The 16,345-nt window shown below is 31.0% G+C and overlaps 2 protein-coding genes and 1 long non-coding RNA gene across 6 annotated transcripts; all 3 read right to left on the reverse strand.

Moving 5' to 3' along the window:
- Positions 1-2,134: 2,134 nt before the first annotated feature.
- Positions 2,135-3,471, reverse strand: LOC145091318 (leukocyte receptor cluster-like protein). Its single transcript, XM_079029013.1, has 2 exons — positions 3,342-3,471; positions 2,135-3,052 (listed from the first exon to the last, which is right to left on the reverse strand). The coding sequence occupies exon 2, from the start codon at positions 3,049-3,051 to the stop codon at positions 2,362-2,364; it is 690 nt and encodes a 229-aa protein (XP_078885139.1). The 5' UTR covers position 3,052; positions 3,342-3,471; the 3' UTR covers positions 2,135-2,361.
- A 3,404-nt stretch (positions 3,472-6,875) lies between these two features.
- LOC145094231 (uncharacterized) lies at positions 6,876-7,878 on the reverse strand. The gene is made up of 4 exons (XR_013703229.1): positions 7,828-7,878; positions 7,595-7,655; positions 7,014-7,513; positions 6,876-6,896 (listed from the first exon to the last, which is right to left on the reverse strand). It is a non-coding gene; the product is annotated as an uncharacterized LOC145094231 (long non-coding RNA).
- A 1,494-nt stretch (positions 7,879-9,372) lies between these two features.
- LOC145091320 (uncharacterized) lies at positions 9,373-15,995 on the reverse strand. Of its 4 annotated transcripts, none has more exons than XM_079029016.1 (17): positions 15,695-15,995; positions 15,497-15,548; positions 12,361-12,505; positions 12,086-12,269; positions 11,946-11,993; positions 11,824-11,870; positions 11,520-11,582; positions 11,310-11,425; positions 11,152-11,217; positions 10,931-11,064; positions 10,692-10,779; positions 10,561-10,604; positions 10,288-10,392; positions 10,060-10,135; positions 9,857-9,969; positions 9,707-9,766; positions 9,373-9,625 (listed from the first exon to the last, which is right to left on the reverse strand). In XM_079029016.1, exons 3-17 carry the CDS (start codon positions 12,446-12,448, stop codon positions 9,511-9,513), a joined length of 1,347 nt encoding a protein of 448 aa, XP_078885142.1. In that variant the 5' UTR covers positions 12,449-12,505; positions 15,497-15,548; positions 15,695-15,995; the 3' UTR covers positions 9,373-9,510. The 4 variants fall into 4 exon arrangements, with proteins under 4 accessions (XP_078885142.1, XP_078885141.1, XP_078885140.1 ...); XM_079029015.1 differs by having other exon boundaries at positions 11,816-11,870; positions 11,948-11,993; positions 15,695-15,994; XM_079029014.1 differs by having other exon boundaries at positions 11,816-11,870; positions 11,942-11,993; positions 15,695-15,994.
- Positions 15,996-16,345: the final 350 nt, after the last annotated feature.

Raw genomic sequence — 16,345 nt, forward strand, 5'->3', positions numbered from 1 at the left:
AATAGGATATATCCGTTTAGACTTATCTGTATCAAGCAAACCGGGTTGTTAAAATTAACTTTGATTCTCCTTTTTATTAACTTTATCAATACCAATAAAGGTATAAGCAAGTCACTTCGTATGGATATGTCCTAATTTCTAAAATGAAGGACTATAAACGTACACTACACACCAAAATATTTATTTTCTTTTGTATTGCGAGGGTTACATTTATTTGTTGCCGTAAAACCGATCGATGACAATATGCATATGTTTTGTACTACTTGAAATCTAACATGTTTCCGTATAGAACTTATTGCCGAATGAAAAACTATTTTTCGTCGCCGCTTTGCGCGGGTCTACGGCTAGTATATATATATATATATATATATATATATATATATATATATATATATATATATATATATATATATATATATATATATATATATATATATATCTTTGTTAACAATAAAATATCATATTTGTCCAACTAAAAATCAAAATATCATATTTATCACTTATAACCTTTAAAATATTGTATTTGTCCAAATAATATTTTTACACATTTTTAACAATTTATAATCAATTAGAATCATTATAATTTGAAAAGGAAAAATAGATCGAGTATATTGCGCCTATATATCAAAACCCCTTTGACATACAGTGAATTGACCAAATTCCCCTAACCATTTATTTGATTAGGTTAACCCTACATTTGATCACACACGTATATACAGGTCCAAAATCTCCATTGTTTGCCAGAAACACATAGCTCACTACCACTTTTGTTCAACAAATAGAAGCACTTTTTATCACACTTGAACTCACTTATATATAAACTTCACTTTTTTTAATTCCAATTCCACCCCTTATATAAACTTCACTTGCAATTTAAGAAATCAAAAGGAGAGACTCAATTTGGACGAATTGTTCCCCAGATCCTCCTTAACCTTTCTTTATTACCTTTCATTCAAGGTTTTATCTTCAACATTTGTGATTCTTGATTTTTCTTCTTCACTTTGGGCTTGATAAAACAACCTTCAACACATGGATGGCTGTAGCATTTTCACTCCCTGCTGCAAGTTTTAACTTGTATATGTTATCATCCTATATTTTTATAGTTTGTCTTTCTTAATAACTTGCATGCTTCACGACCAAGAGGCACATGTGACATGTGACAGAGGTACTAGAATTCATATTCAAATTTAAGATTGATGTGATGATAGTCTTTCATGCCATTTAAGTTAAATTTTTATGCATTCATCCCCTATCTTCATGTGCAGAAAGAAGTCAACATGAATGGAACCAAGGCAATGCATCTTTCCATAACTATCAGCCAGCCTATGCTCCATTGGCTACAACTACTACTGATTATCTCTTTATAAGTTGATAGGTTTTTATAATTAAGTTGAAATTTTTAGTTTAGTTTACATTGTATTCCAAGTGACCTCTTATGCACTAAACTTGGTTATATATAAACAACCTCACATATCTTCACCTAATGGAAGGTTTCTGAATACCAAAATCACAACGAGAGCAGGAATAATTAGTCATGGAAAAGATTATGAACACCACGAATTGGAATTGTAACCGAAAGTCAAATGTTAATCAATGAGATGATATATATTATTAATTACTATGTAAAAGTGTTGATACTGTGCAGTTTCATGAACCAACCAAAGAGCTTCAGGAAACTTCAACTTTATGTTGCCAATGGTAAATTGCAGGTCAAATTTGTTTCTGATATTGATATTGCTTAGCTTTCAACAGCACATGAAGATCCATCTTACAAAAAAAAATTGATTCTTTGTTTTTGGTAAACTTTATTTTTGACATTATTGTTCATGGACATTCAGCTTTGGATCTTTTGGAGAACACAGAAATCAATTCTCAATCAGCAGTAACCAATAAATTCTCACAGAAATCGATTCAAGAAAAACGACACTCAATCGTTCAGCGATTAAACAAACGTTTTGTCAAAAAATAAAAAGGGCGTAATGATAATCTTTCATTTTCCATTTAATTCCATCAGCTTCTTCCCATTTGAAGGAAAGTATTTTCTCCCATTTAGGATTCCAATTCAGAACTTGGTGGAATTGATTCCTTTTCCCTCAAACAAAATGCTTTTAACTTTAACATAAGAACCACCCAGTCAATCTACAATACTTTTTTTTATTCACTAGTTTTCATAAAGATACTGAATTTGCAAGTTACTTTACAATTTTGAGCAATTCAAAAAAGTCTGTTATTACCTCATAGGCTATTATCTATCTATCTATCGCATACCGTTCATTCATGTTGATAAGAAGCTGAAATAAACATATTAAAAAGCACACACAGACACAGCAGTAATTGTCTCTTAGCTTAGCTTAGCTTAGCTTACCTTGTTGAATAATATCCTCCTCTACCATTCTTGTGCTTGTGTTTCTGCATCAAAGCTCGTTCCCTTTCCTTTTCTCTTGCTTCTCTCTTCAACCTTTCTTCCCGTAATTCCTCAACACTCTTCTTTTTACTGCTATTAGTTACTACTGTCTCCTCAGAATCATTGTTATCTACATCATCATCATCACCATTTGGGCGTTTTTCCAAGTACCATGGTAGCTTTACGCCTTTTCCAGCCACTCCATACCCTAACCTATACTTCTCATCCTCTGGCAAAACCACCTTTGGAGGCTCCGGCTCCTTCTTCATCCTCTTGAATCCCCCTTTCCTTTTCTCATCCCCAAATGGTTCAATCCTCTTCTTATCAACATCAACTGGATCAAATATCCTGATTCCTTCAAACAAGTTAATATGCTTTGACTTTGGCTCCGCTTCGGGTGTGGGTGCTGGATCGGCTGCTGAGACAGCGGTGGATTGGTGTGAGGAAGCCGAATTCGAAGCCAATCCGCGGGCTTGGCGTAGCTGTTCGACGCGGAAGTCGGTGTCGCGCTTGCGAGATTGTTCGCGCTTGAGTTGCTCTTCTTTGGCCGCGGCTTCTTCGTCTTGGCGAACTTTTTCTCGGTTGTCAAAATTGTACACATTCCAACGTTTCTGAGGGAGAATATTCAGACCTCCGTGTCCTCCCATGCTTTCCAAACAAAGAAGCGAATCTTAGGTTAAATTCCAAATTAGGTCATACAATATTCACAATCCTCATTAATCAATTTTTCATCAAGGCTCGTTAAAAAAATTCTTCATCGGGTCAAAAGGAAATCATAGACGATTATTCATCAGGTTCACAGCCAAAAATCAAATATTTACAATTCTAGATCAGGTGGTTCACCACTTGCAGCCAAGATTCCCGCAAGGGTCGATGACGCATACAAGGTAAGATGCAGGAAGGAGAAAATGGTTGCTAAAAAAGGAAATCGAGTTACCTGGTGATGCTGAGAAGAATCGCAGACGCAGGAACAAAAAATCGGAAGAAGATTATTTGTGAAGAGGAGCAGTCGCATACGATTATTGAGAAAGTTTCAAGGGTACGGTCGTCATTTTCTCTTTTTCCCCTACAATCATCTCAATCTTCCTGGGGAAGAGTAGATGTGTTAAAAAAAAAAAAAAAAAAAAAAAAAAAAAAAAAAAAAAAATCCAATAAGTCATCCCAAACAAATAAATTTTGGTTTATATGGCTAATCTTATTTGGTTTTCGGTTAAAGTGATTTTCTGAAATCATATTTGGTTCGGTCTTTTATTTCAAAATTTGAACTTTTATTAACCAACTAAAGTGAATAATTAAATTATATGTTTTTTTTACTTTTAATTTTAGTATTTTTTTTCATAATAATCTCTCAATATGTTTCCATTATAAAGATGTCTACTTTATCTATTATTCATGTATATTTTAAAAAATTAAAAATTTATTTAATGATAATTCTAGACTTTTAGAATCCTAATGTTAACCGTGTTTGTTGTTTTAGGCTTCTCTTGATCTTCAAATATTCATTGTTGTTTAGCAATTTTTTAATTATAAATCTAGTAAAAATTTTGCAATTGTAGTAAACATGTTAGCCTTTTGTTTTGTTATTCTATTATTGTCATATGACCATGTTTATCTTGTCGTTATTTTTACAAGTATTTTAGTTAAGTGGTATAACACCCAGCTTTTTAACGTAAGAATGTACGACACACTCAAAATTTTCACTTTTTAAATTAACAAATCACGTTGGTGTACACTTGTATTAATCATCCAGAACAAGTATTTATCAACATGATCACATCAAAGAAATAAATTACAATGATCCGAACCTGACATCACATAATTTTATGAACCATACTACACCCGACTTATTTATAATCTCTAGATGTCTTTCACAAGACATAGTATTCTCCCTAGTATATACTAGTAGCGTACCCGCGCGATGCAGCAGTGGAGATTGGTTCATTTCAACGATTGGTTTCCTTTCGGTGTCATTAGATGATTTCCTTCTAGTTACGGCATATGTGACATATTCATTTTGGTGAATAGTTTCCTAGAGGCGATTGGTTTTCTCTCGGCGGGTGGTTTTTATTTCTTTGTAGTGAAAATTTTCATATTTCAAAGAAAACACATTGTAGTCTGTAAAAACTGAAATATTTTCATGTATTGGTTTAAAAATATAAGTATATTGTTGTTTTAGATTAAAAAGTAAAAATATCCACGATTTTGGTTTAAAAATATAAATTTGTTATTATTTTTGGTGAAAAATAAAAGTACGTTGTTTTTTGGGTTAAAAATAATTATATTATTGTTTTGTGTTAGGAGGAAAAATATGTTATTTTAAGCTAAAAAGTACGAAAATTAAAGATTTAGAAATAACAGCGTAACCATACACAACCCATATAAAGCAGAATCGATTACTTTCATTAAGAGTTTCCAACTAATAGTTTAATTTATTATGGAATAGATATGTATAATCAAAAAATAAAAAATAAAAAGATTTATAATTTTAAACTCTTGACCGGTTTATTCTATTAACCTAAATAGACAAAATGTTAACCGAAAACCGAATAAAATAAGGTTTTAAAATTTCGGTTTAACTGAAATCTGAATAAAATCAACCGATTAAAACAAACCTTATCTGGTCCGGTCGGTTTATTCGGATTTGGTTTTCTTCAAACACCCTTATTGACGAAAGACGTTATCTACATTTTATAGATACAAAATGATAGTAAGTTGACAAAAAGTAGTTGGTTTCTATTAATCTTGTAATATGCTAATATGTGCAAAGTTTTAAAGCTTTATCCTTTTGACATGTAGTTTGTTTCTATATGACCTAAGTCTTGATTTGTAAAAAAAAAAAAAAAAAAAAAAAAAAAAAAAAAAACTTCACTCGACTCACATGTAATAATGTAAAATTTGACTTACAGTCTTACCTGTATACAACATATACTCACATGTCAAAATGGAATACAAATAAACGGTACCTAAGTAAAAATTAACTCACGTCCTTACTTATATACAAATAAGTAGTAATAAAGTAAATTTTGACTTAAACAAATAGAACGTAGTCCAACATATATGTGCAAACTTTTGCTATTTTACAACCCAAAGAGATAAATTACATAAGACTTTGAACCATATTACAACCAGGAAGATACATATGCCCAAGCCTTAAAACCCTCGTGAAATATATTTTCCAAATCAAACAAATCTTCTTTGATATGCAAACTGCATCACTTCTAGAAAGTCTATACAACAACATCACCATAGAAATGGGACTCTAAAGTGCAGTAAATCTCTTATTGAATGGTTACTTGGGAAAACTGAATACCAACACCAGTATGTACGACAAAACCTTAATAGCTAGCCCATACCCATATAAATTTTTGCAAATACAGTTCAAGTGACACCCTAACTCTCCCAAAGTAACTTATCCCTCAATTTGCATTGCCAAATCACCAAAGTATTGCCAATGATAGCTCAACAATTCCATTATGTTGAAATATCTTTCTTCAAAAAATGTTAGGGGACGCCAACGTGTGAAATTTAAATCAAATAAAGATTACTATTTAATTTACCTCAAGTAAGAAAATATTGGAAGTTTGAGATTACAATTCATCAGGCACAACTGCAATGAAAAGTTAAGCAGACAAAGTTACATGATTAGTTAGCATCTACCATCACAAAGGATAAATTGATGTATCCTTTAGAAACTTTATTGTTGATTTTCATAGACTATCTTACTAAATAAATTGATGTATGTTTCAGAAGTTAAATAATTCCTGCAGTTAAGGATTCCATGTTCAGTGATGCCAATATAAACCCCCCAATAAGTAATCAAATTTACATACTTGCATGATCCATAAATTTTTCAATTTTACACACTTGTAAACTCCATAATTTAGTTGAGTTTGTAAAGATTGGTAATTTTGTTGAGTGAACGTGTTTTACTGGACATATTACATAGATTAGTCCATTTCCGATGATAACTTGAGCTAATTAAAGTTAAGAATGACAATTAAACACTCTCTCAGACATTTTATCGAGTAGATAGAGAGTGCAACAACATTTATGACAACCTAATCACAATACATTACCAAACAAATATGATAACAAATCAAGAAATTCAAAGGACAGCCGGATAATAAAACCTCTATGTCATCAAAAAAGAACCATAAGCAGCACCATAAAACTTCAAAAAGTAGCATCTACTTATTTCAATCACCATCCAATATAATAAAACCCTCATTGTATGATATATGAGCTTGAAGATTTAGCACAAAAGAAATCAATAATTACCAAGCAACTTTGGTAAACCCATTAAGACATCAATAAATCGCAAGTTCTTTAAATTATTAACCAAAAGAAATAATTAACCTTTTCAATTAATCAGTCTTCCAAAATCAAATTTTCTTTGTAATAATTGGTTTGTTTGGAAAGAACCGAATGGTAAAGCCTACCTGATTATATCCATTTATGTGTGTAAGAGAGAGAGGGGTAGCCATAGTTAGATCTAAAATAAAAAAATAATTAAAAAAAAAAAAAAAAAAAAAAAAAAAAAAAAAAAAACATCTATCAATTCCTTTTGCACATAAGAGTCAACAAACTTGCACCTACAAGCTCTCCATACCTGATTACATGTATAGAAGTGATTAGGTCGATGGTAGCAGCAAGGATTTTACAGTATATATGATTTCACTCTGTAACATGGATGGTAGCAGCAAGGATTTTACAACTTAGATGAACACTAAAAATCAACGAATATATAGGTACGCACTCAAGGCTGACAGATCTGCTTAACAATAAAAACCAAGCATAAGCAAGAGGGTTAAATCCAAAACTGAAAAATCTCTAATAACCCCACTTTTGTCATAATATATGAGGTATACTTTAGTAACTTACAAAGTCATGAGTAAAGCATAAATTGAACCTCTCTTTTATACCATTCGATAAAGAAACCACCGTTTTTGATATCAGATCTGAACTCTCCCCAGAAACATCTCTTGCTAGGTTCAGAAAACTATAAAGGTACACATGGATGTTGTTGCATTTAGAAAGAGATTCTCTCATCTCAATAGCATCTGACCAAGGTTTTGGGATTTTCAGAACTGACCAGCCAATAACTTCAGTCTGCAACCAAGGGACGAATGATTAGCGTATAGGTTCACACACATACACAGAGTTAGAGAGAGAGAGAGAGAGAAAGAGTACAGCGAAATATGCCTTCATCGTATCCTTTCCCTTTGAATCGAATCAACATTTTCTTTATTTCCTACAAGATTTGTATAAACCAAACATGAAAATGATTTTTAGCAGTGAGTGGAAGTAAAATCAAATTAGGGGTGTGTGTGCGTTTAGATCGTGATGCTCTTCCCACAAACCCACACAGAATATTCATTAGAGAAACCAAACATCCACAAAAAATGTTTACAAATAGAAATTACTTTTGGGAGCACCTAATGGCGAGCTACGACAGAGGCAGAGGTGGGTTGTGATGTCGGAGAGTAACCACATGCGATTTAAAAAGTACCAACCTACAAAACTTAACAATAAACTTAAGCAACAACTCATCAACACCCAAAAGGGCGATTTACACAAATTAACATTTGGAAGAAGAATAACCCTTATTTGACTAGCGGTTTAGAAAAAATTAGGGTTTTAGGACATAAATTACGGTATAAGAAAGGAGAATAGAAAGATAGTTACAAATTGGAGCGGAGATTGTTTGATGTTGTAATTTGAGGATAAGCCAACTTTTTGTTGATCCCATCCGATCGTTGTGGTTTGCGAAGAATCGAACGAAATGGTGGACGGTGACCCACTAATAGGTTGTAGCAACGACGACCAAATGGTGGTTGAACGTGATGTTGGTGTGTGATGTTGCTGGAGTCAGGTGGCAATGGTGGAGGCGCTGAGACATTCAACAACGACGCCAAGAGAGCGATGGTAGAGATTTGGTTTGATGGCGATTGTTGTGTAGAGGAGATTAGGGTAACTGCGTGTAATACTGTAAAATACATGTAGGTGTTTAGGCTGTGAATGGTTGGTGGACTTCTAGGGCGTCGATTGAGAAAAGGAGACGCTGTGATTTTTTGGTGAGTATCGATCGCATCTGAAGCGATTATGAAGGAGACGCAAATAAGAGGGGTTCGATTTCCTTCTGATGGCGGTTGTTGTGTCTAGTGTTGTGTGTGGAGAAGATTAGGGTAACATCGAAGATAAGGTAATACCGTGTCCGTATACAACGATGTTATTATAAGCTTAATATAATTGTACATGAGGTAATAGGTATTGTACCTCTTAATTTTCAAGAAACATGCAATGTGTTTAATAATATAGTAAAGATTCATAAAGTGTATAACACATAGATACACTAAAATGAATGAAAATCAAACTGATTGGATTTCTTTTATATATATATATATATATATATATATATATATATATATATATATATATATATATATATATATATATATATATATATATGGGAAAAATGAATATACCCTTAAGGGTATATAAGCTTAGGTACCCAAACCCACCACAATACGTTGTTTTGTTTGATATATTTATTATATTTTTTTTAAACTTCAATCTCTAACTTGATTTATTTTCAAGATTTTCAAATTTTCACTATTATCTTTCTCTTACATTACATCTTTTTGTCAAACACCTACTAGACTATATATATTATAGTTGAAAATGAAAATTATATAAAAGGAAGATAAATGTGAAATTTATAAAAATCTTGGAAGTAAATCATGTTAGAAGTTGAATTATAAAAATATTGGACAATTACAATGTATATATATATATGTTACAAAACGACGTAGTATGGTGAATTTGGGTACCTAAACTTATATACCCTTAAGGGTATATTCACTTTTCCCTATATATATATATATATATATATATATATATATATATATATATATATATATATATATATATATATATATATATAAAAGAGAATAAATCAACACTCAAAATTAAGGACTAGCTAGGTGTTCAATATCTGATTTGGATCCAAAATAATAAGAGTATCAAAATTCTTTTTTTCAATTAATTCTTTCTCTAAAATATTACAACATCCATACCATTTCATTCCTGAACATGAATGCATGGTTTTAGAATATGAAATCACTCAACTGAGATCGCTTCTGACTCCCCATGTGCATGTTGTGCTTTTTAAAAATATAGGCACTATCTTCCACACCCGCATTCAAGCAATTCATCCGATGCCTGTTGTAACATTAATGCAAAATTTCTTTTAAAAAAAACATTAATTATTGTGCAAAATGTTGTATGAAACCATAACCATACCAAGCAAAGTGATCTTCACAACAAATGGAGCCAGCGATGATAGAAATTCCTGCTGCTTTCCTATAATTCAAAGATTAAAAAAAATTCATTATCATATTCAAGATTATACAACATTTTTAAAGCAAAACAAAAAATAAAAAATGTACATACCAGGTTGCGTTGTACATGTCATAAAACTTGTCGAATGCTTTATCGAAGCAAAAGTGACAAGCAAGAAGATCCTTTATATCAGTCACCTTACAACTTGATTTACAGCATTTAACCTTATACATACATATATATATTATTAGCCAAAAAGATGCATGATGTAATAATATTCTCAAAATATTATTATTATTATTAAGAATACTCACAAGACGGTTGAGCTTGAAAGAGTAGTACTTGGTATGGGAAGGGTGTGTTTGGATATGCTCCACCACGTGCCCTCCACTGGAATTCAACATGTGAAGGAAGAATTACTTTTAAACACTAAATCATAATAATATCTATATATATATATATATATATATATATATATATATATATATATATATATATATATATGCATTAGGAAAAATGGTCTAAAAAGGAAAGCTGGTTACCTATCACATAATGTTATTCTACAATCAAGGCACGCCCCCAAACTAGACAAACTATTGCAGGCATTACATCCGGCCCCTGTGTATTTCTTCCCCATTTCGTGGCATCTGCACATAAAGAAACACATATGTAAGTATTATATTTATATATGGTCAAAATAAGCTTAACTTCACAACAAGAATGGTGGTGAATCAAATGAAATATTTATTATTTTACCACTTCATTACGTAAATATCTTGAAGCAACAACAAAAGAAAAACACACACACACACAACCTTTTATATAGTTCAAGAAGATCCTTAGGTATAACACTTGATGCCTGCTTAGAAAACAAGCAGTTTAATTTAATGAGCTCAAACGTTAGCATACACCTTATCAGATTCAAGATTTATAATGAAAAAAGTACCTGATGAGCAGAGGATAAAGATTGAGGATTTGATTCCATGATGACTAAACAATCTTCAGCAAGATGACCGGCTTTTTTACATTTCCAACTAGAAATAATAACAATAAACATATATTTTACTACTTTAGTTAAGATTTAACAACACATGTTTGTATATGTATATATATATATATATATATATATATATATATATATATATATATATAAGGTTTTGTATTTGTATGAATGGAAGCAATTACCATTGATATGAAGATAGAATAGATCTCTTTGTTGACCAGCGATGACGGTTAAAATCCCAAGTGTCAGTTTCAGAAACTTGCAATTGAAATTTAGGTCCCTTAACTAATATTTGGTTGCTTGGAGTTGGAGGCCCCTACAAATGTCACAATTATTGGTTTTGAATTTGAAAAAGTAGTGGATTGGATTGGATTTGATGTTTTATTGTATAAAATCTGTGAACCTGAGAATTTTTTAGATTGTCCAAAAGCTCAGCTTTGCAATCCATGCTGCAGATATCATCATCAGTCTGGTAGGAATAGGATCAAAAGAGAGAAGACCTTCTTACTTGTTAGTTAGCTTAGCTGTAACATACTAATATAATAAGAAATTACAAGCCACCTCATCACATATATATTCCCCATATTTGCCACACACCACACATACAGGCTCTCCAGGAATAGGAAACCGCTGTGACCTTCTTTCTTTTATTACGTCATTGCCACTGTTTATATTTCCTAAAAATAAAAAAAAGACCAATCTTAGTTCAGATTTCAAAACAATAAGCATAATAGCTTAATTGATTGCTAAAACAAAGAGACAAGAACCAACCAGCACTTTCAGGAAGAGGATCCTTGGTTTCTTCTCTTTCTGAGAAATCACTACTTGCATCACCTATAATATATATATATATATATCCATTAACAAAGTTATATAACAGACTTGTAAGCCATTAACAAAGTTATACAACTTCAATATTTGTGTTCCCTTGTGTTTTGTACAAGACAAAGAAGCAAGACAAACACACATTGAGAAATACAAGTGTTTCCTATAATTGTTTAAGAACCCATAATACTTAATGTGATAATCATATTGAAATTGTATTTTTGGTCATGAAAAAAACTTACTGTCATACCCCAACACCAATCGTCCACCAGAGGCCAAACCCTCACCCTCACCCGCCTGCAATCAAATTGAAAATCAGATCAAGGAATTATTTTATTATGAAAAATGTGATATGGAGTGGAGTGTACCAACACTTTATTAGTTAATTCCTCAAAGGCTTCAATCGAATTAGCTTCTTTCCTGTGTCGACACAAACAAATAATAGCCCTAAACTTCACCACATAACGTTTTTAATATTATTTTCTAAATTACAACATAAGAATTAAATTCACCTAATTTTCTGAATATAATCATGGTGAGACATGGGTCCATCGCTTTCTTCAATTTCGTGTCTTTTAGCCATGGAAGGTGAAATCCTCCGCCGCTTGCAGCGGTTAGATTGTAAGGGGCCTTTTCCCTTGCTGGAGGCCGATTCATCATCCGGCGGAGTTGGATTTCCAGTGGCAGCATTATAAGCTGTGAGATTGAAATAATAAAAATCCTCAAACCCAGCAGAAAGATGGCGTGTTGTGTGCAATTGAAGACATAAAATTGGGATTTTTGTTACCTTTTAGATTTTGAAGAACTGAGTTGAGGTCGAAATCTTTGTTATATGTAAAAGAAGGGTTCTTGTAGAAGTTTGTTCTCGTTCCCATTTCCTCTCGCAATAATCCGAAATCAGTCCGATAGCCAGGAATTGTCTTGTAAACGTACTAGATTAAACCGGTAAGGAAAAAAAAAACAATATTGATAAATAAAATTGGTAATGAAAAATCAAAGATTTATTAAATTAATAAGATATAAATTTTTTTTAGACTTTTATATTAATTATTTAACTATAATAATTTAACATAAATTCCGAAATACTTTTTGTATATATTGAAAGTTTTATTGGTTAAATTATCATCTTTATCTAAAATCAATTTCAATCATTCTCTTATTTTTACTCTAGATAAAACATTGTGTAATTGGTCATAGGTGAACATAGGTTCTCACAAAAACAAATCAACATTTAATGATTGACACTGACTTTTATTTATAGTCATAGCAAAACAAACAACAATGAGAAATTGCTGTCTATTGAATTTGAATGACAATTTTATGTCTCAAGACATACGCATACAGTTACCGTTCTCGTTCATGTTAAAAATATGCGAAGTAGTTAGACTTTGAACTATAGATTTGGGCATGTGGTAGAGTTTTTTTGGATTTTTTATTATCCAATTTATAATTTTCTAATGTTTCTTCTCTATCTAGCGTTAATATAGCACATTTACTCCTTTGGTTCTATCAAACAATAATAATATAGTTGGGTAGGTTAAATGTTATAAGTAACCATAATCAAAATTTTAAATAACCAATATAAAATTTTAAAATTTTTTTAAGACATAAAAAATAAATTAAAAGTATCACCTTTATCATTCATGTTTGAAACATGTGTAATACGTGAAAGATCCATAAGGCCATACATAAATTCTTATATTTATTTGGTTAAGAAATTAACTAAATAATTTTATTTTGGTTTTCATGTAACTATATATGACATTTAAAAGACATATATGAACAAACCAAATAAGTTACACAACCAACACATCAATAACTATCAATTAGTTTATTACTAATTATAAGTAGTTAGCTATTTAAGATTTGCATTGTTTTTATCTGGACAGTGATGATTGATGAATCATACTAATGTTTTAAAATTAATATTTATATTTAGAAGGATTTTTTGTTAAATAAATATTAAAAATATATTTATGGCTCAAATTAAAAGAATAGCATCTTATATAATCACATGATGGATTCCTAATTATAGCATTGTACTTTGAAAGTACATTGCTATAAATGGGAGGACAATTCATCTGCACACAAACACCAAGAAACACACACACACCGACCATTGCTTTCCAAATACGTCATTATAGTTTTAAACTACAATGCTATAATTAAGAAGCCTTTTCAATATTACAAAAATAGTTGTTGTGTAACATACAGGCAAATTACAAATACAAAAGTAGTTATATCGTCAAATAGTCATAGACACATGTATCAAAGGAATACTTGACAAAAAGTAAATAATTAATAATATTTTAAAAATATTATTTGGAAAATAAAAATATAGTCAAAAACTAAAAACATACATATGAGAGCAAGTATGGATTCAAGAAGTTGAAACAAAATTGACATGAAGGACCTGTTTTAAAGTCTATCTTTATGCCCCTGTAACAAATTCAGTCAACCAAGATTTGACCAATACAAATAAATATTGATTAAAAGGAAATGAAGTTTACCTATAATTCTATCAAAATATTACCATATTGAAGACCAATTATGCAGGCCATAGAAGTTGTGAAGCAATTAGCCGTGCATATTTCAATAAAGGGATTTTCTAATATGTGTCCTAAGGGCACATATAAGAAGTATTAATTAATCACAATTATTACTACATTTAAATATTAAACACATTAATTATAAAAAATATTACCATAATTAAATATAAAATTCATTAATAATCTCCATAATTAATGCATTTCACATTTAATTATGGTAATAATTGTGATTAATTAACTTCTTATATGTGCCCTTAGGACACATATTTGAAAATCCCTTCAATAAAATAAAAAATGTGTTTTTTGAATCAAGAAGCTTAAATAATTAAATTTACTAAATTACAAGAACAGCCCATGTGCTTTACATGAAACCATAAGTTTGGTCCATTTTTTAAATCTTTCCGTACTTAAGTTTTATTTTTGTTACGGATTTGGCCCATGACCCATATAAAATGACTATTATGTTCCTATCTATTTTTTTTATTAAAAATCATCTATATATTAATATATGTTGTAAATATCCCCTATAAAATGACTATTATGTTCCTATCTATTTTTTGTTACAGATCTGGGACCATATATCATATATGCAACATAAATGGAACGTAAGGACAACATTGAGAATATTTAAGATGTCTTCCACCAACATGCTCCCAAATAACCCGTTCGTTCATCTTCATAATAAGGATTGATGTTCAAAATCTTTATACGTGAACAAAATTTAAAAGATGAAAGATAGGATTTAAGAACTATTTTAACTTTTTTTTCTACTAAAATGTACAAAAAATGAGGTCAGATTCAATGACAAACATTTTTTTCATAAGCTCCACAATAACATTTATGATTAGATGATGGGCTGCACATACGAAATGTGAAAAACTACATAATTATGACATATTAGAACAATCAACAATGTATATAGAAACCCCATCAAAAATAGAAGCATTTAAGAGGAACATCAAAAGCAAAATCCTAGAGGAGTTAGCACAATCAGAAATTTTAAAAGCAATGGGTAAGATCAAACACACAAAAACAAAGATAAAATTAACAGGGTTCATCTAGTTGATGTAAGATTTGCATGAAAACTATATATATATATATATATATATATATATATATATATATATATATATATATATATATATATATATATATATATATTTATATCAGAGTTACCCGTGATAAACAACGACCATAGATTGATTCAAATGCAATTTCGTGTTTCTAAAACCAAAACATGACAATTCATGTAGATTTAGAGTTAAGAAACAACCTGTTCTTTATTAAATGTAACTGTAATAAATTGATGTTATATTTCAAAACAAAATCAAGATAAAAATCAATGAAAAAAGAACAATGAAACTTATGATATACCTGTAACCATATCTCCAATGATGAAGATGAAATCAGCAACCAAATTCAGGGCCTGTAAAAACAAACACATATACACACTTATAGAGGGGGGATAGTTTCTAGGTAATCGAAATACAAAAGCTTGAACTTAGAAATCCAGGAAAAAATATATGAGAAATCAAAACAAAATAAAATAAAAAACAACACAAAGATGCTTACCAGTTTGCTGGCTCTTCTTCATTTGAAGATGCAAAATCAAAACGGGTTTGTCAAAGATTGGACGAGTCTGCAACAACAGGTGGACCGATAGATAAGTACAGATCTAGGGTTTCTTAAGGGAGGTGTGCAATGGCAATGATGCAGGATGGTTCGGTGATGAATGGCGAGGGAGGCCGACGATGGTTCCGACGATAATGGGAAGTGTTAGGTTTTACAAAGAGTAGTTTGGCGAGAAAGACGAAAATTAGTTTTTAGAAACTCAAATAAGCTGTAAACGCTGATTTTAACACCCCGCTCCCATCGAAGAAAAGAAAAGAAGAGAACACAAAAGAAAGCAAGAAAGAAAAACAAAATTGCCTCTACTCCGAGTCGGAGAGAAATGGAAGGAAAGTTAAATATTATTGTCTTTTCTACTCCCGAGTCGGAGAGAAATGGAAGGAAAGTTAAATATTTTATTCTTTTTTTTTCAAATCCTCCCAAATCGGAAGGAAAGTTAGGAGGGAAAGTGATACTTCTATTTCTTTTCAATTCCTTCCTTTAATGAAGCTCGCGAGCATCAATCTCTCTTACTTTCCTCTCATTTTCATCCATTTCCTTTCTTTTCTCTCTTTAAGTTGAACTCGGGAGCAAGGTGTAAAAGTTAGAAGGGTA

The sequence above is a fragment of the Lactuca serriola genome, chromosome 3 (assembly GCF_051521515.1).
Source record: "Lactuca serriola cultivar US96UC23 chromosome 3, Lser_US96UC23_V15, whole genome shotgun sequence".
Classification (NCBI taxonomy): Eukaryota; Viridiplantae; Streptophyta; class Magnoliopsida; order Asterales; family Asteraceae; genus Lactuca; species Lactuca serriola.